The 25905-nt window shown below is 42.2% G+C and overlaps 1 protein-coding gene across 1 annotated transcript in view; it reads left to right on the top strand.

Annotated features, from left to right (window-relative positions):
• The window catches only part of Itga2 (integrin subunit alpha 2), a 97606-nt gene extending 77747 nt beyond the window's left edge, over nucleotides 1-19859 (top strand). The window contains exons 20-30 of the mRNA XM_006979432.4: nucleotides 6-147; nucleotides 1390-1482; nucleotides 1963-2039; nucleotides 2125-2208; nucleotides 5792-5894; nucleotides 7167-7277; nucleotides 9825-9929; nucleotides 12537-12650; nucleotides 16312-16401; nucleotides 19011-19127; nucleotides 19645-19859. Of these exons, the coding sequence (XP_006979494.2) occupies nucleotides 6-147; nucleotides 1390-1482; nucleotides 1963-2039; nucleotides 2125-2208; nucleotides 5792-5894; nucleotides 7167-7277; nucleotides 9825-9929; nucleotides 12537-12650; nucleotides 16312-16401; nucleotides 19011-19127; nucleotides 19645-19725 (1117 nt within the window). The 3' untranslated portion in view covers nucleotides 19726-19859. The remainder of the gene's footprint in view (nucleotides 1-5; nucleotides 148-1389; nucleotides 1483-1962; nucleotides 2040-2124; nucleotides 2209-5791; nucleotides 5895-7166; nucleotides 7278-9824; nucleotides 9930-12536; nucleotides 12651-16311; nucleotides 16402-19010; nucleotides 19128-19644) is intronic.
• The last annotated feature ends 6046 nt before the right edge of the window (nucleotides 19860-25905 follow it).

Below are 25905 nucleotides of genomic sequence, written 5' to 3' on the forward strand. Positions count from 1 at the left end.
AACAGAAATCAACCCTTTCTCGTCAGCAACCAGAACAAAAGGTTAACATTTTCAGTCACACTGAAGAACAGAGGGGAGAGTGCTTACAACACGGCAGTCGTGGCTGACTTCTCAGAGAACTTGTTTTTTGCTTCTTTTACCATGCCGGTATGTAGCCACCCCACCCCCGACCCTCCCATCCCCCCATGCCGGCCACACACCTATCCCCCCAACCCCCACACACGCCTACAAACCAAACCGCACCCCCCACACAGCATTTTGCTCCTTCGCTCAGCCAATCCCAATCGCTGTCTCTGGTACTTCAGACCTCCCTGTCCTCCAAGCTGTCTGAAAAAAAAAAAAAAAAATCCAAGTTGACCCCGGGCATGCTCAGTCCCACCTTGTGGATTCCAGTTAGTAAAGCCTCCTGAGAACGCAGTCTGGCTCCGAATCTAGGGAGGCTCCATTAGCAGTAAAGGGTCACTTTTTCCTTTACCCCAGGCCTTGGCAGAGACAACTCATAACTTCTCCAGCCATCGGTGTTGTGAGGAGGCCGCCTGTCCTGTGCCAGACAGATGTGGCGCACTTGCTCAGTGGCATCCAGTCCCACAGCGTGGTGTGGTCCCAGCTTTGTGATGCTGCTAGTTCTGGTGCCAGGATGGTGCATTCCTGCAAAGCCATTCTATTGAGTTGACCTGATCACTAAAGCAGGAATACACTTAACCGGGAGAGCCTCTTGCTAATTCTTCTGTTCTCAAGCTATGAGGAGAAAAAAAAAAAGAAAAGAAGGAAAATCTATTTTCCAGCTGGGCTGCTTGATTAAAGGATATTAAAAAAAAAAGTTTCTTTCTATTTCACATTAATGTGAACTTTAGAGGTTTAGAATTGCAAACCTATGCTGACCTCTGTGTTTAAATGGTCTGTGCCAGATAGCAGCTCTTACATTAAAGACAAAATGAACTGAGGAAAACTGGCAAAACCTGTTAGTTACTTAAAATACAAACGCCAACATGTATTTTTCTTCTTTTAAAAATACACATTTCAAAAACATTATGAAGAAGGTATTTCTAAATATTAGGCTCCTAAATATTGTGTTAAAAATATTTGTGCTGCTGAAATACAAAAGTTGATTTCCATCTTAGTGCATATTTCCCCAATCCTTTAGCTTCTTGAGTGTGTCTTTAGAGTTGGTAATAAAAACAACATGTTAACCACTTGGATAATACAAGGTGTTCAAGTCTTTGAGAGCAATAAACTATTTCAATATAAACCAATATCACTGCTAAGATGTCCTTGTCCACCTTTCAATGTGGGTACACACACACACACATACATACACACACACACACACACACACACACACACACACACACACACACACCTAATTGTTACTCCTTTGGTTCCCTTCAGGTCGATGGAACAGAAGTAACATGCCAGGTTGGCTCATCGCAGAAATCTGTTACCTGTGATGTGGGATATCCTGCCCTACAGAGTGAACAGCAGGTACAGCTTGCATCGTCTAATCCCAGCTCTCCACACCTGAGAGCACTGACTGTCTTTACCAGGCATTTAACAGACATCATAAAATCACCAGCCACATTCCTGGAAGGGGTTCCCTCACTGGGGTCATTCTCTTTAAATCATTAACAAAGGTAGCACTTCCTCATGTACCTTTTTCCAAGTGCACATGCCATACATAATGCTCTTTTGTGTGGCTATGTTGACCAATATTGGTCAAAGTCCTGTAAGTAAATATTGGATCGCCACAAAACTTGACAGCTCTGAAAAATGTAGCTGGATGGCATATACTTCTGATAGAAATTAAGCTCTGGTTCTCAGGTAAGCAAGGTACCCAGACATGATCTATAACCAAAATTTTAAGACATGAAATCCAGAGTTACAAGAGAATGGGTTCATCTTGCTGGGGAACTTTTTTCCTGGTATACAGTATCCCAGGTTGATGGATTTTAATGTCATGTCTAGGTGACTTTTACCATCAACTTCGACTTCAATCTTCAAAACCTCCAGAATCAGGCATCCATCCATTTCCAAGCCTTCAGGTAAGATGCAATGCGATCATAACCTTATGCTAGGTAGGCTTTATGAGATGTCTCTTTAAGTAATTTCTAATATTTGTTTTCATAGTGAGAGCCAAGAAGCCAACAAAGCGGATAATTCTGTCAGTCTCAAGATCCCTCTTCTGTATGATGCTGAACTTCACTTAACCCGGTAGGTGAAGTCTGCTACCCGAGTGGGTAGCTTTTCCCCCCTGACCTCACCCTGGTACATGAATCATTTAGCTCAGGACTACAGTCCACTGTTGGCTCAGTCTTAGCACATGAATTTATTTCCGACTTGTCAACTAGATTAGAAATATGCAGACAAATTGATGCCTAGGAACACTTGAACTCTTTAGGTTTATTGACTCAGAATAGCACCAGAGGAAATGGCAGAGGGAAAATGTTTCCATCACATGTCATAGGTCAGCACCCCTGAAGGTGGTAAGCTGCCTGTAATCTGTCCTAACATGCAGAAACAGACTCTTGGAGGTTGTGAGAGTTGCCAACACTTCTCACTGCTCCGTTCACAATATGATACTGGATGTCAAGAACAGACCTGTTCTTGGACATGGAAGTCCCCAGCACCATGGTTTGGACATTGAAGGGGCACAAGTAAGAAATGGAATCACGGGATGAATAAGCTGATATGGAAACTAGACCAAGTCTAGCTTCTTAATGGAAAACTTCAGACATGACTGGTGATGGTTTTCTTCCAACCAGGAGGAAATGAGGGATTTTCCAAAGGAAGTCATCCGTGAAGAAAGGCTTAATACTTTTTTCTTGCTTTCCAATGCAGGTCAACCTGAGGACAGTAGTTAAAATGTTACCAGTAGATATCAGAGGCAGGTTTCTGGGGAAATGGGTAACATACAAATCCAACAGGGGCTATAGGCAGGTCCAACCTTAGTTCACTCTCAGAACTAAGGCCACTCCCCTGTGTAAACCAAAGACCTCTGAAAACATTAAGCACTGGTGTCCCAGTAAGTATACGGGCCACCTCATTCTCTGACTCCTGTCTTGACAGCCCAGTCCATGAAAGCATGGAGCATACAGTTCATGCAATAAATCACAAACCAAAACTAAAAAGGAACACATGCCATCCTGTATGAAGCCTGAGACAGATGAGCAAAGATAAAAAGAACATGTCTGTATCAAAGTCACAAAGGTGCATGTAGAAACAAAACATAGCCCATGTTATCCAGCCCTGATAAGTGTATCCGTAGCTAGAGTTTCCAAAATATCTTTGCTAAAACATGCAATTAATGACAAAGCTACAATAATGAGTATTGCCACATCACGTAAACTTTTCTCCTCTAATATATACAATTCTGTATTCTCTTAAACACATTTAGTGAGAGTCTATATTTTTTTCAGGTAGGTTAACATGGAATAAATACAGTATTAAAATATGACTTTACTTTTACTAACATCTTAGCCATGTATTTTTTTGTGATTGCAATTTTTATTCTAATGCATCCTAGTATTAGAGTCTATAGTATGTCATAAAATGTTAAGGTATATGGTAAAAAATTTTGTTATGGAGAATTTTAAAGAAATGACTTCTGATCCTCTGCCCAGATGGCTTCCCACATGCTTTTTTTTTTTTTTAAAGCATTACATGAATGCATTTGGAAAATCCAAATTTTACAGAAAAACACAAAGTGAAGAGATTAGCATTATCCTCCACCTTGATGACAGTCCCCACAAATGACTAACAAGACTATTCTGGAATATCTTCAATACATACAGTTAATTTATCTGCAAGATTATACACACACGCATGCTCAAACATTTTACCTACTAAAGGGGAATACTAAAATATTCTTTCATATCTTCATATGGTTTTCATAGCAGGTTATACATATTTAACTTGTTCTATTTCTGAACAAATCATAATTTGTGCAACCACTCTAGCAGTAATAAGATATATTGGTTGTTTCACATTTTTGTTTGTATAGCCATCAAAAACAATACTGCAAAGAAAGCTTTAACATTTTGTAAACTTTTGCGAAAAGTCCCACCTAACTATCATGTCCTTTAGTAGCCACCGTAATACTGTATACATGTGCCACTATATTCTCTGCATGTAATAAATATAAATAGAATTATTTTTAACAGGATCCTCCTGAATTTAGATTATTGCTACTGTAACCCGAAGTAAACTAGAGAAAACTTATGTAAAAAGTGGACAAATGTCAGATCTCCTTAAAATACAAAAAGCAGACCGTATCAATCAATTTAGGAGTTGGCTCTGTTTAGGGGCTTACATAAACATCTGGAAAGCAAAGAGGATAACTCATGCACACATAGCTGAGTTTTCTGTTTCAAATCTGAGTCAGTTTTCCCGTTTTCCATACAAGGCTGGCACATCATTGTTTCCTCTCATACACATAAAACCTTGACAAATTCCACATATATTCAACTCTCCCTGTGACAGATTTTCCTTTTGAAATTTTGGAAGAACTTTCGTAAAAGATGGAGAGAGGGGGGAGAGAGAGGATGGAAAGAAGGAGAGAGACAGAGACAGAGAGAAACAAAGAGACAAGTACAGAGAGATAAAGACAGAAAGAGATAGTGATGCCCAGAGGATAGAAAATATTCTGTCTCAGAAAATGTCTAGTCCATTCTTTTAGGAAGTGAACTGAACGTCCCATAATCTAGATAAATTGTGCCCTGGAATGCATGGAGGGGCATGCATAATGCTTTTCAGAATCCTACTCTGGCTATCAGTTCCTTTGCACTCCACACAAGGCTAAGAAGCTGCCTGGTTGGGCTGTAGCTTCAAAGCACCAGAAATAGGTGAGGAAATGGAAGACGTCCAGTTTCACCTACATCTGAAGAGTTTCCTGGGGAATCCTCTGGTCTGGGCATCACTATACTTGCAGGCATTAATCAGGAATCCTAAATCATGTGCTCAAGATCTCATAATAAAAATCTTTGGATTTTAAGAGTGGTTCTGCAATGATGGAAACAAACTCAGTCAACCCTCAATTCATCGCCAACTACTCGAGTTGGTCTAAAACTAGAGAAAGATTGATAAAATAAATCTATGCCCTGTCTGAAAGACATTTAGTAACAAATACTGCAGGAGCTAGTAACTGGTACCCATCATTGCACTATAGCCCCAAGCAAGGGAAGAAACTCTTGGCTTAGAGATCCAATCCAACCACCAAAGCTGGAGTGTCTACCTTTTCGACACATTGGCCAATGTAACAGAAGTCTGGAGACTAATACAACTGTCAGCCCTAGAACAATACTTTTACACCTGTGTTAGAAACTTGACAACTGATAAACACACAGGCTGTCCTCAGAAAGACAGTGAAGGAGTATGATTTGAAAGGAAGTTGTTGTAATCTCAGAAACATACATTGGACTGTGGAATCTAACATGCATTCATTCACATTTGCTATTTTTTAACTTTTGGATTATGATAATAATTAATAATTCCAAATATTTAGAGGCTCAATATTATATATGTGTGCATACAAATAACATCAGTGGTAGGTAACACTGCCATTACTATACTCCCCAGAAAGCAGCCAAGCAGAATTCTCATATTCTCATATCAGTAGATTCTCATATCCTTTCATGTGGAAGCTTAAAAAGTAGAATAATCATTTGGGGCTTCTGTAAGTAAAACTGAACCATTTTGATGGTAATCCAAGCTAGAAGATACTTAGGTAAAATAAATACAATATTTCAAGAGCAACAAGAAAACAGAAGTAACTGGTTTTACCAATGTCACCCAACAGGTCCACCAACATAAACTTTTGTGAAATCTCTTCGGATGAGAATGCCCCTTCTGTCATAAACAGTGTTGAAGATATTGGTCCTAAATTCGTCTTCTCCCTCAAGGTTGGTAAGCTTGTCATAAAGATGACAAAGCAGGAAGAGGAGGAGCAAAGTCAGGGAGTATGGGATGAGGAAAAAGTAACACAAGGTTGCAATACACCAGTGGCTGTCAATCTTGAGTGTACAGTAACATGGGGAGAGTTTGCTACAGCTCACACAGCTGAGCCCCATCCCCAGGTTTCTGACTCAGAAGGACTGTGGTGAGTCTGGAAGTGTGCATCTCTCCCAGAAGCCCACGGGCCATGCTGCAGATGCTGCTGGCTTGGGTGTCACACTTTGAGAACATTGAGGTAGATGACAGGAAAGTAGAGGGACGTATGTTTAGTTGTGCGTTGTTAGTAAGGGAGAAATTATATATTTTCAAAGCAGCTACTCAGGATGAAGCAACAAGGCATCGCTACACTGGCATTATTGTGGGATGAGTGTCTTTTACACTACTTTATACTTGTTTGAAAAGCTCATCATTTGTACACAGTACAAATAGGGCTTTTGTACAGTTATGCTTAGTAGTATCTAAAATGCTTTGAGTCAATTCAATGCAACATAACTAAGTATCTTTGAATAAGTAACTATTAATCTAAAGATTGGAATCAGTTATTAAAGAGAAATTCAAAGAAAGACACCTGCAATCCCAGAACTTGGGAAGCTGAGGTGAGATTGCTGTAGTTTAAGGCCAGTCTGGGCCACAGAGTATGACTGAGAATAAGAGAGAAAAATTAACTTATAAAAGTTATAAAAGTATAGCTGATTTAGAAAAGAATGCTATAGAAACTTTGGAAATTAAATAGGAGTTCACCCTCCTCCCTGAGTCAATACCATTCTGTGTCTGTGCATTTCCACTAGGACATGCACACCTTCAGATCTGCAGTTTAGTGTCATGTCTTCAATGACAAAAGAATCTTGATTTGTTATTCAGATTTTGTGTTTCAGAAAATGAGGATGGTAACCACATGCTTTATAGGATTTTTAATCAATTCATGATAATAATAATAATAATAATAATAATAATAATAATAATAATAATGACACTACTAAGAGTGCAAGCATCAGCCATTGTATTGTGGGTTTTACACACTAACAACATAATTCCCATTAGTGAGAACAGATAGCACATGGCCACTGAAGTTGTAATGATCTTTAATTTTTAGGTGAAAAATTATCTTTAGTGAGGTTCAATTCCTTTACCAAGTCACGCTGCTACTCTTCATTCCCCTCGACTAGCATCAGGGGTGGTTTTTCTGGCAGCATTTGTATCACGTGTTGTTCTCTACATAGGTGACAACAGGAAGCTCTCCAGTAAGCATGGCGTCGGTAACCATTCACATCCCTCAGTACACCAAGGCAAAGAACCCACTCCTGTATCTGACCGGGGTGCAAACAGACGAGGTAAGGACAACATAACCGGCAATAGAGATGTACAGAACCCATGACTTAAGGGTGATTGTGTCTGCATCTGAACGTTGAAAAACCAAAGAGAACACTATGTAGCTAGAGTTTTCCTGCTTGTCCCACAGTCAGGACAAATCTTTGCCACCTGCCAGTCCCACCGCCGCTCAGACTCAACCAAGTAAATACAGAGACTTACATTGCTTACAAACTGTATGGCCGTGGCAGGCTTCTTGCTAACTGTTCTTATAGCTTAAATTAATCCATTTCCACAAATCTATACCCTGCCACACGGCTTGTGGCTTACCGGCATTTTTTCATGCTGTTTGTCAGGGTGGTGGCTGGCAGTGACTCCTTCTGCCTTCCTGTTCTTTTATTTCTCCTGTTAGTCCCGCCTATACTTCCTGCCTAGCCATGGCCAATCAGGTTTTATTTATTGACCAATCAGAGCAACTTGACATACAGACCATCCCACAGCACAGCCAAGTACAGATCATCTCAGACACCTGCACTCAGGTTTGTGGTCCTAATCATCCTCTATGTGGACCTGCTGGGTAAAGCCACGAGGAATCCAAGAACGGGCTCCCACAGGACATACAGAACATCCCACAGCAACACTATGCATACCAGATCCCAACAAACCAGCATCAGACTTCATACTATAAGCAGAACACCATCCTAAGAAAAATCAGCATCCTGGTGGCTGAAATCTCTGCTCTGGGTAGGAGAGGATTTGACTCGGTCAGAACCCTCTAAGGAAAGAAACTTGAGAAGTGAGAAGTTCGGTCTATTGTGGGCATGTAGTACTTAGTAGGTCTAGAAAGCTGCAATTAGTAGCTGGTCTTTAAGCAGCTGGCTTGGACTTTCATCCAGTAGGACTCAGTCCTAGCTATTCATTTTAATTACCCCAGTTACCTTTTAAAGAGAGCCATTAAGGCAATAAAATCAGGATCTGAAGATAAGGCCAGAACACTAGCATTCCTTCCTTCCTTCTTTCCTTCCTTCCTTCCTTCCTTCCTTTCTTTCTTTCTTTCTTTTTGATTAAGAAATTTTTTTATTCATTTTACATACCAAAGATCCCCCTCTTCCCTCCTCCTGCTCCTCCAGCCTCCCCCTCCCAACCCACCCCTGTCCCCTTCTACAAGATGATAAGGCCTCGCATGGGGAGGTACATTTGGTAGAGGCAGTCCTAAGCCCCTCCCCCGACTCAAGGCTGTGCATGGGTGTCCCATCATAGAAGTGGGCTCCAAAAGGCCTGCTCATGCACCAGGGATGGATTCTGATCCTACTGCCAGGGTACCCCTTAAGGAGATCAGCTACACAACTGTCTCACTATGGCATTCCTCTTTGAAAGCTACAGACAGGGGTTCTTCCATGCGGCCTGGACCAAGAGGTAGTACCTGCTGCCATAACTAAATGTGTTAACATTGTGTCTCCTTTAGCTGAGCACTGAACTGGTCTTACAGCAGTATTATTCCTATAACATGCATAGTGGACTTCAAGAAATTAAAGTCCTAAAATGTTCCAGGGAAAAGAACCTTGAATTGAATCACTCATGGTGCTTTTGTTTTACTATATTCTTTAAAAAACAAACATTTTCTTTTTATTTATTCTTCACATCTTTTACATCATGCATCTTGATTCCATTCATTTCCCCATTCCTTTGTATCCAACCTCTGCCCTTGTAACTTCCCCCAAAAGAAACAAAAAAAAAAAAAATAGAGTAAAAAAGGAAATATCTTGTGATGGAAGTTATAATGTGACACAGTGAGTCACGCAGTAAACCCTTTTATCCATATATCTTTATGTGCAAACGTTCATTGCAAAGAGCCATTGGTCCCGTTTGAGGCCTCTGGTTTCTGCTACACTACCCATGCTGGCCCTCACTGGTGCTCCTCTTAGATATCCTGTTGTTGCCCTGTGTTGTGGAGATCCTGCAATGTTGGGTCTGCAGGACTGGCCCCTTAATCTCATGTCATACTGGAAAAGTATTAGTTCATTTTGCATCTTTACAGATAAAGAGGCTTATTTAACGCCCAGTTCTTGCTATTTAATGATATGATGCCAGCATCATTTCAGCTCTGGTGAGGGACTCATGGTAGTTGGTAAAAGGAGTTGGGAGGAGGCAGATGGAAATACATTTGCCAAGTTGGAAACTAGAGAGGGCCTAGAATTCTGAACTCCCTGTTTTTAGCACATCCTTCCAATTAGCCTGTAGATGTTCCAATGGAACCCAACTCTAAAGGTCCCACCTTCTCTCCACACTGCCAACTTGAGGACCACACTTCTAGTGTGTAAACTTTGAAGAACAAATTACATTGAAATCATGACAGGCTATGAGAAGCTGGCCTGCCTCATGAGGTCACATCAGCTGACTGGAATACTTCAGGTTTTACTGGAGAACAAGCAGTTGGCCACTGAGCCCCTGAGAAAGCAGCTTAGGGCCCCTCCCATACCCCACATGATGGCAGGATTTCCTGGCAGGCTGAAAAAAACTGGCATCAACCATTTTTCTTTCCAAGTCTGACGTGGTCTTCTTCTCTGTAGGCTGGCGACATCAGTTGCACGGCAGAAATAAATCCACTAAATCTGGGACCCGCGTCCTCCCCTGTGGCTTTCAAGAGTGAAAACTTCCGGACTACGAAAGATTTGGTGAGGAGAGGTCAATGTTCCTGCCGAACTTGCCTTTAAGTGATCTGGTGTTTGTTGCACCTGGAACTGGGGCTCTCGTTTTATCCCAGCAGCTCACACTCTAGGGTGTCCTTTTGCCTTTGAGGTCGAGCAGGAAGTGGGATAGAGCAAACACATTTTCAAGCTTAGGTCCAGAGTTCACAGCATCAACAGGACATGTCGGCTGTGATAGGGAAGTGCCAAAGAGGCCACTGGAGGTGGAAGGGGCAGAGGGATTGAGCAGGGAAAGAGAATTGACAGAAACAATCAGGCTGGAAACCAGCACATGGAAACCAACACTTCCCCTGCTAGCCTTTAACGAGGAACTCTGTGTGCTTACTGTCTGCTGCCCAGCTCTGCCTGTTCTGGGGGAAGGGGTTAGTACAGCAGCTAGCTCAGTCATCGGGCAAGTAAACCATAAGCCCTAAGCAAGCTGTGGCTCTTCCCTGTCAGTGATCCTGAAATCATCCTTAGCTTTCTTTCTTTGCAATTTTTTTTTATATTGTGATGGATGGAATAAACAGAAAAGATGGAAATAAAACTTTTTTCTATAATACATTAATATGTATATTGTTACATAAATAAGCCATGTTGTTGTTTTTTTTGGCCGTACATAAGCCAGTGTCATAGACTGCTTTTGGGTTTTCAGGAGTGTGTGTATGTACATTGTGTGTTGGGGGAGCATGGTGTGAGTGTGTATGTATAATCTATATCTATATCTATATCTATATCTAGATAGATAGATAGATAGATAGATAGATAGATAGATAGATATGTATGAATAGTACAGTGTGTGTGTGTCCCTGTGTGTGGTATGGTGTGTGTGCATATGTATATGGTGGTTTGTGTGAGTGTGTGTGTGTGTGTGTGTGTGTGTGTGTGTGTGTGTCTGTCTGTCTGTCTGTCTGTCTGTCTGTCTGTGGTTGAATGGTACATTCACAGAAATATGGGGCCGGGGTACTTCTCTATTGTTTTCTATCTTTGAGACAGGGTCTCTCACTATACTGGATGCTCACCATTTTTTGGAAAGGCTAGATTACCAGAGAACCCTCAGGATCCACTTGTCTCTGCACTGCATCCCCCAGCACCGGGGCTAGAGGCACACACAGCCAGGCTGAGCTTTTCATGTGGGTGCTGAGGACTTGAACTCAGGTCCTAATGCTTGCTCTCTCTCACTCTCTCTCTCTCTCTCTCTCTCTCTCTCTCTCTCTGCCTCATGGACTGTTTTTTTAAGACTTTACTTTTTAAAGCAATTTATAACAAAATCATGTGAAATGTAGAGAAATTTCGCATATACCTCCTGTTCTCACACATGCATGGCTTTATCCACCATTGCAACCCCATGATAGAGTGGCACATTTGTCATAAGTGACAGACCTATACTAACAGAACATATCCACTATGCCATAGTTTACACTGGAGCTCATGACTGGAATTTCAAGCATTCACACTATGGAGCTGAAAATGTATAATGGCCTGGGTCCATTAATTATGGCAGCATACCAGATGACTTAAGAACCCTAAAAACTTACTGTGATCTTTGTAGTCACATCTTCCTCTCTCCCCTAACCCCTGAGAACTACTGACTCTTTTACTGACATATTTTAATCTAGGAAATTTATTATTGTCATTAATGGCTAAATTATACAACACGTTTCTGTTCAATAATTTACTTGCCTAGCGCATTGCTGATAACATGAATTAATTACTGTGTTTAGTTTTTACAGTCATAAATAGTATAATGAAAAGGTTGTGCCCTTTTATAGTTGGAATTTTCTTTGGGCCGCCAACCAGCTCCCAAATAAGACACAGAGACTTATTATTAATTATGAATGCTCAGCCTTCGCTTAGGCTTGTCCCACTAGCCCTTCTAACTTAATTTAACCTGTTTCTATTCATTTACATTTTTGCCTCAGGGCTTTTTACCTTTCTTTCATTCTGCATGTCCTACTTTGCTGCTTCCTCCGTGTCTGCCTGGCTGGCCTCTGGGGTCTCCCTGTTGTCTCCTTTTCTTTCTCCTTTGAGCCTAAATTCCTCCTTCTACTTACTCTCCCTGCCTGGAAGTCCTATCTATACCTCCTCCCTTGCTATTGGCTGTTCAGCTTTTAGTTAGACAAATCAATTGCCTTAGGCAGGCAAGGTGAAACAGCAACACATCTTTATGTGGTTAAACAAATATTCTGCAACATCCTTCTTTTCACATATTTCTGTTATCTCTGAGGTTATCAATACAGGTGGGAAATGGCTGGAAAAAGCTATGTCCACTCTGTTCATAGTCTGAAACATGTTATAAAATCCCTTGAAGGTATAAATTAGTATAAACACATAATATATAGCTATAAATACTCATAGAGCTAAATACTAATAATAAATACTAAAATAGATATAAATACTAATATAAATTAGCATAACTAATAATAGGTACAAATACAAATAATGATTATCCCTACCAATTGAGCCTGATAGTGCATGTTTCTGCAGGTCCTTCCTAGCACTGTTATATCTTTTTCTAAAGTTTTAGCATTTGTAACACCCATTTTCTCTCTCTCTCTCTCTCTCTCTTTCTCCCCATGGACTCTGATCTGAAAGGACTGCAGAACCACCTCCTGCAGTGACATCACCTGTTGGCTGAAAGACCTTCACATGAAATCAGAGTACTTCATCAACGTGACTACCAGAGTCTGGAACGGGACGTTCGCTGCTGTAAGTATCAGCTTTCCCTACTGGGTCTATCAAGGGAGAGCAAGGAAGCATGCAGCTTCATTGTCAAAAATATTCCTCCTTTTTTATGAAATCATGCCCTGCCTACCGTCAAAAATGCCCAAGCAAGCCAGAGCAGCTGTACTCTAGGTAGTCAGTTCACATCCCTTTCCAGTGCTCACCCTGTCTGGCTTTGCCTCAGAATCATCTGGAGAGCTCATGAAGAGCTCTCTTAGATGCCTCTTAGATGCCACAGCAGCCCATGGCATTTATATGAATGGTACCAAGGATCCCTGTAGCTTACGTTTTCTCTCCAGTTCCTGCCAAGCCCCGGCAGTCCGACAGCCCACTTAAAAAATAAACACATCGACACTTACATTGCTTATAAACTGTATGGCCGTAGCAGGCTTCTTGCTAACTATTCTTATATCTTAAATTAACCCATTTATATTAATCTATAAGTTGCCACGTGGCTTGTGGCTTAACTGGTATCTTAATGTGTTGCTTCTCCTCAAGGCGGCTGGCAGTGTCTCTCTGCCTCTGCCTCCACTTCCCAGAATTCTCTTCTCTGCTTGTCCCACCTATACTTCCTGCCTGGCTACTGGCCAATAAGCATTTTATTTATACAGAGTGATATCCACAGCAGATCCCTTTGCTGTCCTTGCCATAGACAGCATCTTCTTGGTCTCCCTCATGATGTCCCCACAATTCTCTTTCTCTAGTCACACCTGAATCAGGATGCTCATTCCTTTGTCCCTCTCCTTGAACTCTCAGCCAAGTGTGTCATTGATCTTAAACCATGAAGAGATGAATCCAGCATGAGGGTACATCTCCCTCTATTAACAAACAGGCAGACGCTCTACTCTCCTGGTTTAACTTCAATTTGATGAGTAAACCCAGACAGCATACAACTCTGAGGCTATCTCCACACCCATGAAAAGGAAAGTGCCAAAACAATTGTGGGTGTTGTTTCCCTACACAGCAGGCAAGAGTCTACCATAGCACTATTTGAGCAGGGATTGGGTAGCCAGGATTTTAGTGTAAATACAGGTAACACAAGAAGGAGCGGGCCTCAACCTCCTTGATCCTGACTGCTGGAATGGCTAGCTAGTCCCTTTTCCAATGCTGGCACTGAGCATTGACAAACTATCTTAGTTTGGATCTCCCAGGGATTTGTATGGCCCTCACTGGTTCTCCATGAACTCTGGTCCCTCAGTTGTCACCATTTCACAACCATCAATAGTCCCCATTCTCTGAGTTGGAGTTCTGGGTTAGATTTGAGATCGTCCTCCTACCTTGGCCCTGGAGTCAAAACACAAGCAGTTAAGACTGAGAAAAGACATAATATGAAAATAGTGGCAGAAGCTTAGGGAAAGATTACAGAACTGGGGGAGTGGGAAGATTGATGGGTTGGGATTCCTTTTGAAAATATTATCTTCTTTTGCCTGTCAGTTGCATTGGCTTTACAGCCTCTGGGACAGTTCTAAGTCCTAAAAGATGATGTATGCTGTTGGAGGCACCACCGTTCTCCCAGCTGCTGCAGCTTGGTACTCAGTCTTGGTACTCAGTGGGTTCCTGGCTCCTTCGATCTGAAGGGCAAATATTTTTGTAACCAACTTTGCCAACTGGGAAGGAAAACTGAGTTCTGCACATCAAAATATTGTTGCTCCAACTCCTCTGTGAAAAGTATTTGGGTTTTCTGGAGTTTGCTTGAAGCTACAATATTTTAACCACCAGGCTTTGTGAAAGTGCCTCTCAACAGGCTCTGAGGCAGCCTTTCCTTTCTGGGTGCAAGTTCTTAAGCAGTGGAGAATTTATCCTTTTTCACAATAGTTACACCCTCAGAATTACTGGGTGTCAAACACAGCACATCTTCCTCCTCCACGAGAGGCCAGCTAACTTACCTTACTTTCATCTATTTTAACAGCCATGCCAGTCCGAGATTCAGGTCTCACTTCCTGTATGGGGCTCACGATGTAATTACTTCTTTTCCTGATGCAGTGCACATCAGCTTAATATCTCAAGTATCTCATCACATACTGATTGCTCAGACTTCCCAAAAGCATTGCCTGCCTTTTGTAAGGAAAACCTTGGCAAATGCTAGCAAGTGTGCTACTTGGCTCTCCTGGGTGTGTGTTGCACACCTTCCTCTACTATTTAATAGTGTAGGATATTGGGTCTGTTTAAGAATAGCCGGCTCTGTGTGGGCAGCTATATGAGCATTTTAAGAACAATCATATTTCATCACACAGTCTACAGGGGCTATAAAGCCTAGAGTTCACTGGACTGCCAGTTTTTGTTTAAATGTGTGTGTGTGTGTGTGTGTGTGTGTGTGTATGTGTGTGTGTGTGTGTGTGTGTGTGTGTGTGTCTACATGAGTTCATGTGTACCACATACATACAGGTGCTCTTGGAGGTGAGGAAAGGGAACTGGATCTTCTGTAATTGAAGGTATAGGTGGGAACTGAGCTGGAGTCCTCTGCAGGAGTAGTGAGAGCTCTTAACCACTGAGCCATTTCCACACACACACACACACACACACACACACACACACACACACACACACACACCCCACATAAATTCTCTTAATGTTTCACCTATAATATATGTTTAAAAGATCAACATTTAGGCTTAACATATGATGCAATTTTCCATCTTGAGAAAATTAAGAATAACCAGAGACTGGGCCAGCAGAAAGGAAACAAATTGCTCACTTCTTGGAAATATATTCTCTCTTGCTGGCTCCTGGATATAGTCTAGCAAGTTACTTCGCGAAGATGTTGAATCGTGTGCCCTAGTAACCAGGACAGTGGAGTCCTAATAGCCAGAGCACATGAAGACAGCTCTAAAATCTGAGTGTTAGTTCTATCACACCATTATCAGGCCCACAATTTGTGTTGTATGGCAAACACTAGCAGCAAGACATTGGCATCATTACGCTCCCATTGGGCAGACTCTTTTTTCCATAAACAAATTGATAATGTCATGTAAGCTTGCTGTATAACCTTACTTATAACATCAGCATAATGTATGTCCTTATCCATCCACCCCAGTCAGTATCATCTGATAGAGACACTTAGGACATATGAGATCATTCCTAATGTGATTAACATGTAAGAAGGCTCAAAGTTTCTGCAGCTATCATGTACAATCAAGTTCAGGTATATTTTAGATAGTAATACTTTATACAATAGAAGAAACTCAAATGCTGGTGTCCCGCCCCATAACATGCCTTGTTCAGGTATGAGTGAAAGAGTATTATGTGTAATTTTCTTTCATGTATCAAGCTTCATTAAATTTAAGAAAAATCTCAGTAACAACCTTTTCTTTTAAAAAAAAAAACAGGCCTTGTGAGCCTTCTGTTTGAATCATTCTCAAATTTGAATGATGTCAGGAGGTGTTTCCAAGGCTCCCATCTGGGTGCCACCCTGAGATTTGGTCTAATTTGCAGCAGCAGGCTCCCATCACTGCCCATTTCAAAGGCTGCTCAGCAACTTCGGATGGGCAGGCTTAGTCCACATGGCGAGTTGAAGCACGCAAGGGATGAATCTTCAGAACCGAGTTTCCTTCTTGTGACTTTCCGCCAGGAACTAACCAACCTCCAATGTGCCAGGCTTTCTGTGCTTACCGCTGCAAGGATGACATGTTTTTGTTCTATGTTCCAGTCGACTTTCCAGACCGTGCAGCTGACAGCAGCAGCAGAAATTGACACACACAACCCTGAGCTGTACGTGATTGAGGAAAACGCTGTCACGGTGAGTGTGCTGCATCTCTCCCTGGGACAGACATTCTAGCGTGTAAAACACGGAACAGCCGTTCTCACCTCTGACCATCCAGAAGGCTCTTACCGAAACACTGAAGGCCTGGGCTTCATTAGGTGGAAATGTGGCCAGGGTGGCTGTGGCACAGAGGCCGGTGACACATTTGCCTTCCTCTTTGCACACCCCGCCCCCCCCCCCCCCCATGCTGCAAAGTTGGCTTTCTAGAAGTGAAGATCCACCAGAAAAAGGTAAAAACAGAGGGGCTCTGTTATGTTTGGGACACCATGGTGACAGTTCACGCCTCAAGCCGCATCACCACCTCTTCCTGTGCTGGGAGAAACCGTCAGGCTCTGAGGCATTAAGACCTAAGTTATACTGGCTTAAATCATGACTTAGAACCAGGGCATTGTAAGGGTATGTAAATCAGGCATTTTGTTACCCTTTTTTTTTAAAGTACTTCTTATAACCAGGCACTATGACATGTCCATTCATGGCCTTACAGTCTAAAGACCTACAAATGTAACCTTCATTCAAAAGGGAGAGTACTATGGAGACTTGTCCTTTTACAGAAGACAAAGGCTGTCTGTTCTTGGGGCTGGCAGAGGCAACTTTCCTTAGTAGTGATCCTCTGGTTAGCATGTGCCATTTTTAGATACAGCAGGATTTCCATGCCCGACAAATCTGCTGGCAGAGCCCCGAGCATTTTCCTCCCAAAGCTTTTGTTAAAGAACTGGAGGTCAGTTCACAACTCTGCCCCCAAGGCCAGCTGGACCGTTGGCCCCTGTCCAGTGCTCCAGCCTACAGATCGGTTAAAAAGCCAAGGGCCCCATGAACTCTGGGCCTCTCTCAATGCCTGCCTTGAGTTCACAACACTGCTGTCCCACTCTTGTCCCAGGAAAAATGATTCCACACAATAGAGGCTGCTTTTCTGCCTCTGCTTTGGGAACCTCAGTGAAAGCCCACACCCTCTCTGCAGAGGCTGGGCGGCATGGAAACCCAGAAACGAAGCCAAAGGAAAGTGTAGGATCCAAAGTCAAACTGCTATGAACCTAAGTGAAGAGGGAAAGCAATATAGACTGTTCTCAAAGCTCGTGTTAGAAAAATGCAGCATTTTGGGCAATATGTAAACTCTGCTAAAGTCTTTCTTGAAAGCAGCCCTTGAAGATATTAATTGAAGATTCAAAGTTTTATTTTCATGAATCCACCAGATTTTTCTTTTCTTGGTTTTTCTTTGAGCAGTACTAATTAATTGCAGAAACCGACTTCTATTTGTGTCTGTGAAATTAATCTGTAATCCAAACAATAATCTGGATGACCTTTTGAGGAATACTTGGAACCCAAATAATACATTGGCACACATCTATATGAAGGCTCATTTCAAAATCAGGTACATGAAGAAGTATTGTGCTCAAGGGTACAGGGCGATCCAAGCATCAGGTTGGTGGGCTCTGGAATACAGCCTTAGTAGCTCACTACTACACAAAAGTGAACTGCACGAATTTATACCAATTTCATCCAGAACACTTTAGCTTTTCAATACAAACGAGGAAGAAACCTAGTCACAGAGCTGTCTTCCTATGTCTCCTACCATAAAAAGCAGGTTGCCAGGTGGTGGTGATGATGATGATGATGGCACACGCCTTTAATCCCAGCACCAGGGAAGCAGAGGCAGGCCAATCTGTGAGTTCTGAGTCTGAGGCCAGCCTGGTCTACAGAGCGAGGTCCAGGATGGCCACGGTTACATAGAGAAACCCTGCCTCAAAAAACAAAACCAAACCAGAAAAACAAAGAAACCAAAAAAGGCATCTCCTTTGTCAGTACAGTTTCATATGGTATCAAGTAAATAAATTAAGTGTTGTTCCCTTTTGCTCTCTAACTCTAAGAACATTTTGCGGTGATTTCTTTTCTCAACCAAGAAAAGGGATATGAAGTGTCACTGTTCAAAGCCCCTGAGGATGCCATTCCACCCCACTGCCACAATCCTCATAGGACACGGCATAAGGTCATGACCAAGGGCAATGTCATCACTGAAAATGTCAACCGCACCCCTGAGATCTCCTTTCCCAGTGTTTTATATCAAACGTGAATGGTATTGAAATCAGGACTTTAAAAGCTGAGGCAACGTTATTGAATGAGGGGTTGGATGAGGCTATGCTGCCCCCCCCCCCCCGTTCCAAGGATACTTTGGTCTCATCTGATCACACACACACACACACACACACACACGCACACGCACGCGCACGCGCACGCGCACACGCACACACACGCACACACGCACACACGCACGCACGCACGCGCAACGTAGGCTGGAAACTGAAGTGCCTACTTTAAACAACAAACGCAACTGATGCCTTCAGCTCAGCATAACCATAGGACAGCAATACAGCTGTGAAAGAAGAAATAAAAAGGCTGTGCATTACCCGAGTTTCCAAGTTGTCTCTGCAGTGTGTTTTGCACGATGCTTAGGGGACGGATGCCCTTATGACAAGTCACAGCCCCCCTCTGGAACTGTGGGTCGTATTAATAAATTATTGAATTGTGTTAGGCCATCTTACTTCTCCGCTAAATAGACGACTCAGTTGTGCGTACGTATTCATTCACAGATTCCCCTCATGATAATGAAACCCACCGAGAAAGCTGAAGTACCAACAGGGGTTATAGTAGGAAGCATAATTGCCGGGATCCTCCTGCTGGCGGCTCTGGTTGCAGGTTTGTGGAAGGTAAGAGAACCATGAATGGTGGAAATGTGGTACTCCCAAAGGCCCCTGTTTTGAATGGCATGGTACCTCTTGCCATCGAGAAAAGAAATGCAAGGCTGTTTGTATTTTCTTACTCAAGTCTTTGAAAAGCCAGTAAGGACTTGTTTTTGTTTTAACCTCCCTATCACCCTGAACATTTTGTTCAGTTTCAAACGGATATGACAGATATTCAATTCCACACAATGCAACTTAACTCCCTGCACGTAAAGTTCCTCAACGTACGGGCGCTAAGACATTAGTCAGCAGCCTGTGCACCAGTCACCCCAAACCTCCAGGCAGCCCAGAGGGGCTGCAGGAAAGTGGGCAACGGAGCAGGTCAAAGGCACGTGCTGAGTAAGCCAAGGGTTGTAATGCCATTCTTTTCATGGTTGGTATTTTCTGGGCACGGTGTGGTGTGGGCTGCATGGGATTCGGGTAATGATCAAATCAAGGTAACTGGAGTCACAGTGTGGTAACAGGTTATGTCGTCACCTTACAGCTTGGCTTCTTCAAAAGACAATACAAAAAAATGAGCCAAAATCCAGATGAGATGGACGAGACCACAGACCTCAACAGCTAAACCTCCCCCGCCCCATGGACACCACAGCATGGCGGCTGGTGACATCCCAGCTAGAGTTCACTGTGTGGTGAATGGATTTCTTTTACAGTCCAGTTTTTAAATAATTCAGTAGGCAAACTAGCCTGATAATTTCAGAGTAACTGCTGGTCAGTTGAGAATGAAGACATTGTGGGTGGGGGTTAGGGCTGCAAAGATCACACATTATACAGAAAGGAAAAGTACTCTTTAAACTGGCTAGTCCAATGTTTACATTCTAACATTTACTGTGTCAGGAAGGTGGGGTGCGTCTACACGCGACAAGCCTTCAAAAAAATTGTAACATTTTTCAGATTTGAGGGTGGGAAAGTGCATGGGGAATGCTCTTTTTAATTTGATTAACAGTATCGATAAAAGTGGAAAGCACCTGGTATGTATATAATACATAACACATATTATATATGTTATATGTAATCAATATAGCATATATAAGAATGTATTACATATATATATATAACTGTGACATAAATTATATTGTAGATACTATATATATTATACTGAGTCCTTCCACATACATAACTATATTACTATAATGAATATGAATGTTTGTTGAAAAGAGAGAAAACGAGCATAGATTTCTTTTTCAATGTATGCTGCTCATCCAAGGTTGCTATAGAGGATACTTTTAGGTGACCATCTTATTTATAAACTAGGTTTAAAAAAAAAAAGTCCTGCTATTGCAGGACAGTAATCTCAGCTGCTCAGGAAGTTGAGGCAGCAGTCCGAAGTCTCCTTGAGTTGTACAGTGAGTTCAAGGCTATCCTGGACAACTTAAGGAGACCCTGTCTAAAAGCAAAAGGTAAAATGATGCTGGGGCTTAGCTTAATCATAGAGTGCTTGCTTGGCAGGCTCTTTAAAAAAAAAAGTAGATAACATTTGTTGCTTTCTTTCAGGCCCTGACTGCCTCTTCTGAGTCCTATCTTACTATAAACATGCTTGAATAACCAAGAAAAACAGATTATATGTACATAATACGTTTTATATATATATATAATATTTGCAGATAAATATGCCACCTACTAAAGAAACCCCCACAAACATTATGCTGGGGCAGGGACAGTTTAAAAGTCAAGGTACCAAAATTTACTAGTAACCTATACTATAACAAATTTATAGTAGAACTATCTGCTGGCGCCATCCCTTGCCAAAGGAAAGGAGGAGGGGCATTCCCTTTAGGAATAGCAAGAGCTCTCTTTCAGTTGGTTAGATAACTGGGAGGAACCTAGAGATGAACAATTTCTTTTGCTAACTGCCTCCCCTGTCTCTCTCCTTCCCTGTTGCCCTTAATGACAGAGCCCCTGGTCACCTGCCTTTTCTTTCTAGTAGTTATCTACTTTATCTCCCACACAGTGAATGCCAACCCGCCCCCACACACTACCCCAAGTGGTGGGATGAGAAAGTCCGTTTAGTGCACACACCTGTGTGATCACCGTTATACACTAACTTTAGGGGGCTATTTACATTTGCTGCCACACAACTAAGAAAACGACGCCTGCATGTGTAGCTGTCGCAGTTGCAAAGGAGGTGAATGGAACAGCTCAGGGATTTGCAGGTTGGGGGAGCAGCAGAAACCGCTAACGTAGCAGGGGCACCCATTGTCCTTGACCGGGGCAGGCAAAACTGAAACTCTTACTAGGTCGGGCTGATAGAAAGCCCAGTGGCCCCCATTTTGACAAGCACCCAGTGGTTGTAAGGTGAACAGACTGCACCCCAGGGAGTTGTACGCCCTTTCCACCCTCTGCACCTTATTTCTGAGCCTATACGTTCTCCAGAAGAGAGCTGGAAGAAGGGTTCAGGGAACAACAGGGGAGGCCACTCTGTCACGCACTGTACGCGCCAATCTTTGGCCCGGTCCTTAACCTCCAGGAACTTCACTGTTCTCATTATGAAAGGGGAAGTCAGGGTTAGGGCCGCTCGGTAGCAACTCATTCTGAAAAGTCAACTGCAAGGATTTCCTACTATACAACCCCCAAGAACGGGACCTAGAGAGCTCAGAGGAAAACCAGCTCGCCTGTGTGTGTACGGAAGGCCAGGCCCCTGAGTGGCCGACCAGAGCTAAGTGGACCAGTGATTGGCTTACTTCATCCTTGATAAAGCCAAACAAACAGAGGGGAAAAAAATATTAGCTGTAAATGTCAGGGAGGCACAGCAAAAACAGCTTGGTACTCTCTTAGCTACAAGATCGAGAGTCCAGTTCTTCTAAGAGCTGTGTGGAATCATTGTGTCATTCGAACCAAAATTTTATTTTAGAGTGGAGAAACCAGTCATTAGGTTGACAGAGAATACTTCACACACCATGTTAACCTACTGCACGCATGTGCACGCACACACACACACACACACACACAGTTTTCTAGTGTGCTTCACTAGTACCCATAGCACACAGTTCCTTTATTTAACAGCCTCCCTCTCCTTCTGTAGGCAGTAAACAGGGTTATGTACTACTATATACATAGAGCTTGTGACCTTTGACTAGCCTTGGCTTGGGTGATCAGCTTTGATTAGTTTTTAAGGGGTAGGGCTGGGTTACAAGCAAGATTCAGACACGGTCTCTAAAGCATTTCTCACACAAGCCCCAGGGTCTATGACTTTAGCAATACTGTAATTTTGGAGCAGGTAGTTTTAGGAGGGGAGGGCCTGTCTTGTTCCTTACTGGGTTTTAAGCAGCATCCGTGGCCTCTACCTACTTAAGGACAGATTGTGTCTTCTGCTACGGTCAGGACAATAACAGATGTCCCCAGTTGAGCCCTACACCCAGTCTTTACTAAACTCCTGTATTTTTCAAGAACTTTTAAACAAAGATGAGTGCTCTCAAGAAGTTACTGGGGGCAGGTAGGCAGTGTTTGAAAGGAAGTTACGTGGTCCATTCAACCCTGCCTTTGCTTCAAAAGTACATATAGGACTCAAAAGATGTCAGGTTAAAATTTCCATTTCATAAATGGTACATCACAAAATGTGATCTTAAAAACCCAAGTTGCTTCCTGTGTGGTCATCACACAGCTCTGTAAACAGCAGGAGGGCAAAATAGTGTAATAAAGAAACTGGACACATTTCAAGTTATACACCACTCATCTTAGCAGCAAACTATGAACGCCTAGCTGGACAGACATTTTCATAACTGGCAGTGTTACTTTCATGAAACAGTGCAACTTGCCTTTTAACTGTGAAGACAAAAGACAACTACAGCCAATTTATGGTAGTCACACAAGTGATTATTCTAAATTATAAATAATAATGTTACACTGTATCGATCCTGATACACAGCTGTAACCTAACATGTGAAAGCCTCAAGATTCCATTCATCAGAAGGCAGGATACTCAGCAGAGTTCCATCATCCTTACACACAGAACAAGTCTATACACAGCCTCCTAGAACTATGCCCTTCATGTACATTCAGGAAGGTTCGTTCCCATTAACATGACAGAGTAAACATCCAGTTAAAAGATAAACATGGGGGGTGAATTGGGGAGTAATATATTTACTACTTTGAATTTTAAAGTATAAAGATGTAGTCATTGTGTAAATATATAGATTATATTGTTTGTACTTGATTTTGGCAAAGGAAGCCAAATGTAAATGTATATATTGCACAGCTATATTAGAATTATCTATTTTTAAAAGAGGAGATTGTCTTATTTCCTTCATGCATGATAGGTAATCTTGGTTAAGATGTAACGTTTGCAGGTTTCAATTAAATGTTTTGTCTTTTTTCTCTCCACCAAAAGTAAATAAGATGAATGTATTTGTTTGTACACCAACTTGGTGAATTTATTTGATTTCTTAGGAACAATCAAATTGTAGTAATTGACACAAATAAAAGCCTTTCTGGTATCAAAGCATGAGAACCAGACTGGAAAGTTGTATTTACTTGTAAATTGTTCTTTTCATACCCTGTCGTTAAACGTCATTAAAACTGTTTTGAAAGTGAGCTACTTGACTTGGGTTTTTATTGCAAAGTTACACATGTCAACATGTCTTAGGGATCCCTTTTGCTTCCGAACACACTCAAGATGTGTTCTGAAGACCCGGGCTGTCAGTAACATAAGTTTCTGGTCCTGGTAGAAACTCAAAGCAGCTGATGTGCTACCATGTGCAAAGGATAGCTAAAACATTTGAATATTAAGTAAGAGGTGACTTAAATGTCCAAAACAATTACCCACACTGAAAGGAACACACTGAAGCACTGAAGCTACACAGACTTGAGTTTGCAGAGTGCCATCTCGATATGCATGGCAGTCCACTGCAAGGTGCAGGCAGAATGTGACTGCGTTGCCGCCATCTGTATCTACGTTAAAACATCTCCCACTCAGGTATCAGGTAAAGGCCAGGCAGAATGTGACTGTGTTGCCATCTGTATCTACGTTAAAACATCTCCCACTTAGGTATCAGGCATTCCTACCTGTGAATTCTCATCCCAAATGTACAGCTTTCTATAGAAAAATGTGTCCACGTGCTTAAAATACAATGCTGGGGGGAAGAACTTTTTGTTGTTATTGTTTTGTTTTTAGTTTTCTGTTTTATTTTTCTTTACAGAAAGACCTATATTATTTTATTTAAAAAATTTTGCAGGGCGGTGGTGGCGCACACCTTTAATCCCAGCACTCAGGAGGCAGAGGCAGGTGGATCTCTGTGAGTTTGAGGCCAGCCTGGTCTACAAAGTGAGTTCTAGGAAAGGCACCAAAACTAAGAAACCTGTCTCAAAAAACAAAAACAAACAAACAAAAAAAAAATTCAGACAACATATTCCAACCACACTCTTTCCCCTCACTAATTCTTCCCAGACCCTCCCACCTCCCTACTCAACTAACTTTGTTTTTTTTTCCTCTTCTCTCTCTCCCTTGCCCCTCAAAAAAACAAAACAAAACAAAACAAAAACTACGCAAAATAAAACAAAAAAATAGCACAAAAAAGCATGGAATCCATTTTGTGTTAGCCAACTACTCCTGGGCCCAGGGTCTGCCCTGGAGTGTGGCTGATATGCCAAGTGACACTCGATTAGTTTTCCATTTCCCAGCAGGTACCAATGGCAAATGATTGGTCAGAGTGGCACTTTATGCTACTTCCCCTTCTCAGTGCTGACATTTGAAAACCTGCACTAAAGCTATCATCTTGTCCCATACAGGTAACTGTATACTAATTTTTTTATTGACTCACTTTTAAAAGGTAATTGATTCCTTTTCCTGTTCCATATTAGTATTAAAAACTACAAACACAATTTCTCTAGAAGTCTGTCCCTCCCCCTATTGTAACCGTTCATTTTTAAATAAGATACTAATTAAAGATCAAACGTTAGTCACACTTTAAGGAGCTCTCTGGCCTTACAGAACGGCTACACTAAACTCAACTCTAGTCAGTATAAAATGTGATTTAAGGCCGTCACAATTATAGGCCTGGATCTACTGCCCTCTGCTGGACAGTTCAGCTAATTTCAACACACAGTGGACTAGACTAGCTCCACTTGCCTACCGGTTCCTCTAACCAGATGCCTTTTCACATCTGTGTGTGGCACAACTTACATGTCAGGTGTGTTTAATTTGAGACACAGTATGTGAAACCCACAGCACCAGTACTCACTCAACAAATACTTGAGTGAACACTACAAGCTCATGTACTTTGGTGACACAGAGTTGTGTAGCTAAACTACTGAATGTAGTACTTCAGGCAGCATCAGGTACCATAACAAAACACAAGCACGGGAAACAGACTACTTTTAAGCAGAGTAGTCTGTGGAGGCTCTCTGTGCAAATGACATCCAGACACTGGAACAAAGTAAAGAAGCAGAATCCATAAATCTCAGAAGGAAGAATAATCTAGAAGCAGGAATAGCTTGTCCACACCAGCCACAGCAAAGCAGCAAGCCTGAAGCAGGGTGGGAGGTGGGAAGGAAGGCAACTTTGTTGGATTGCAGAGGTGAGAACTCAGGGCTTTGGGATCTGAGCACTGGTGAGAAGGCTCATTACTAGAAAACTGGGTGAGTTAGGCTGGAAATGATAGAGAGGGAACATGACTGGTAGGTGATGGCTATAGTTCACAAGGCCTGGACCAGGAAGGGAAGTAAAGAAACAGGATTCAAGACTCACCCAGGAATCCTATTAGTCAAGACGTTCGTACTCAGAAAGTCAAAACCAAGATCCAAACAACTG

The sequence above is a fragment of the Peromyscus maniculatus genome, chromosome 15 (genome assembly GCF_049852395.1).
Source record: "Peromyscus maniculatus bairdii isolate BWxNUB_F1_BW_parent chromosome 15, HU_Pman_BW_mat_3.1, whole genome shotgun sequence".
NCBI classification, from domain to species: Eukaryota; Metazoa; Chordata; class Mammalia; order Rodentia; family Cricetidae; genus Peromyscus; species Peromyscus maniculatus.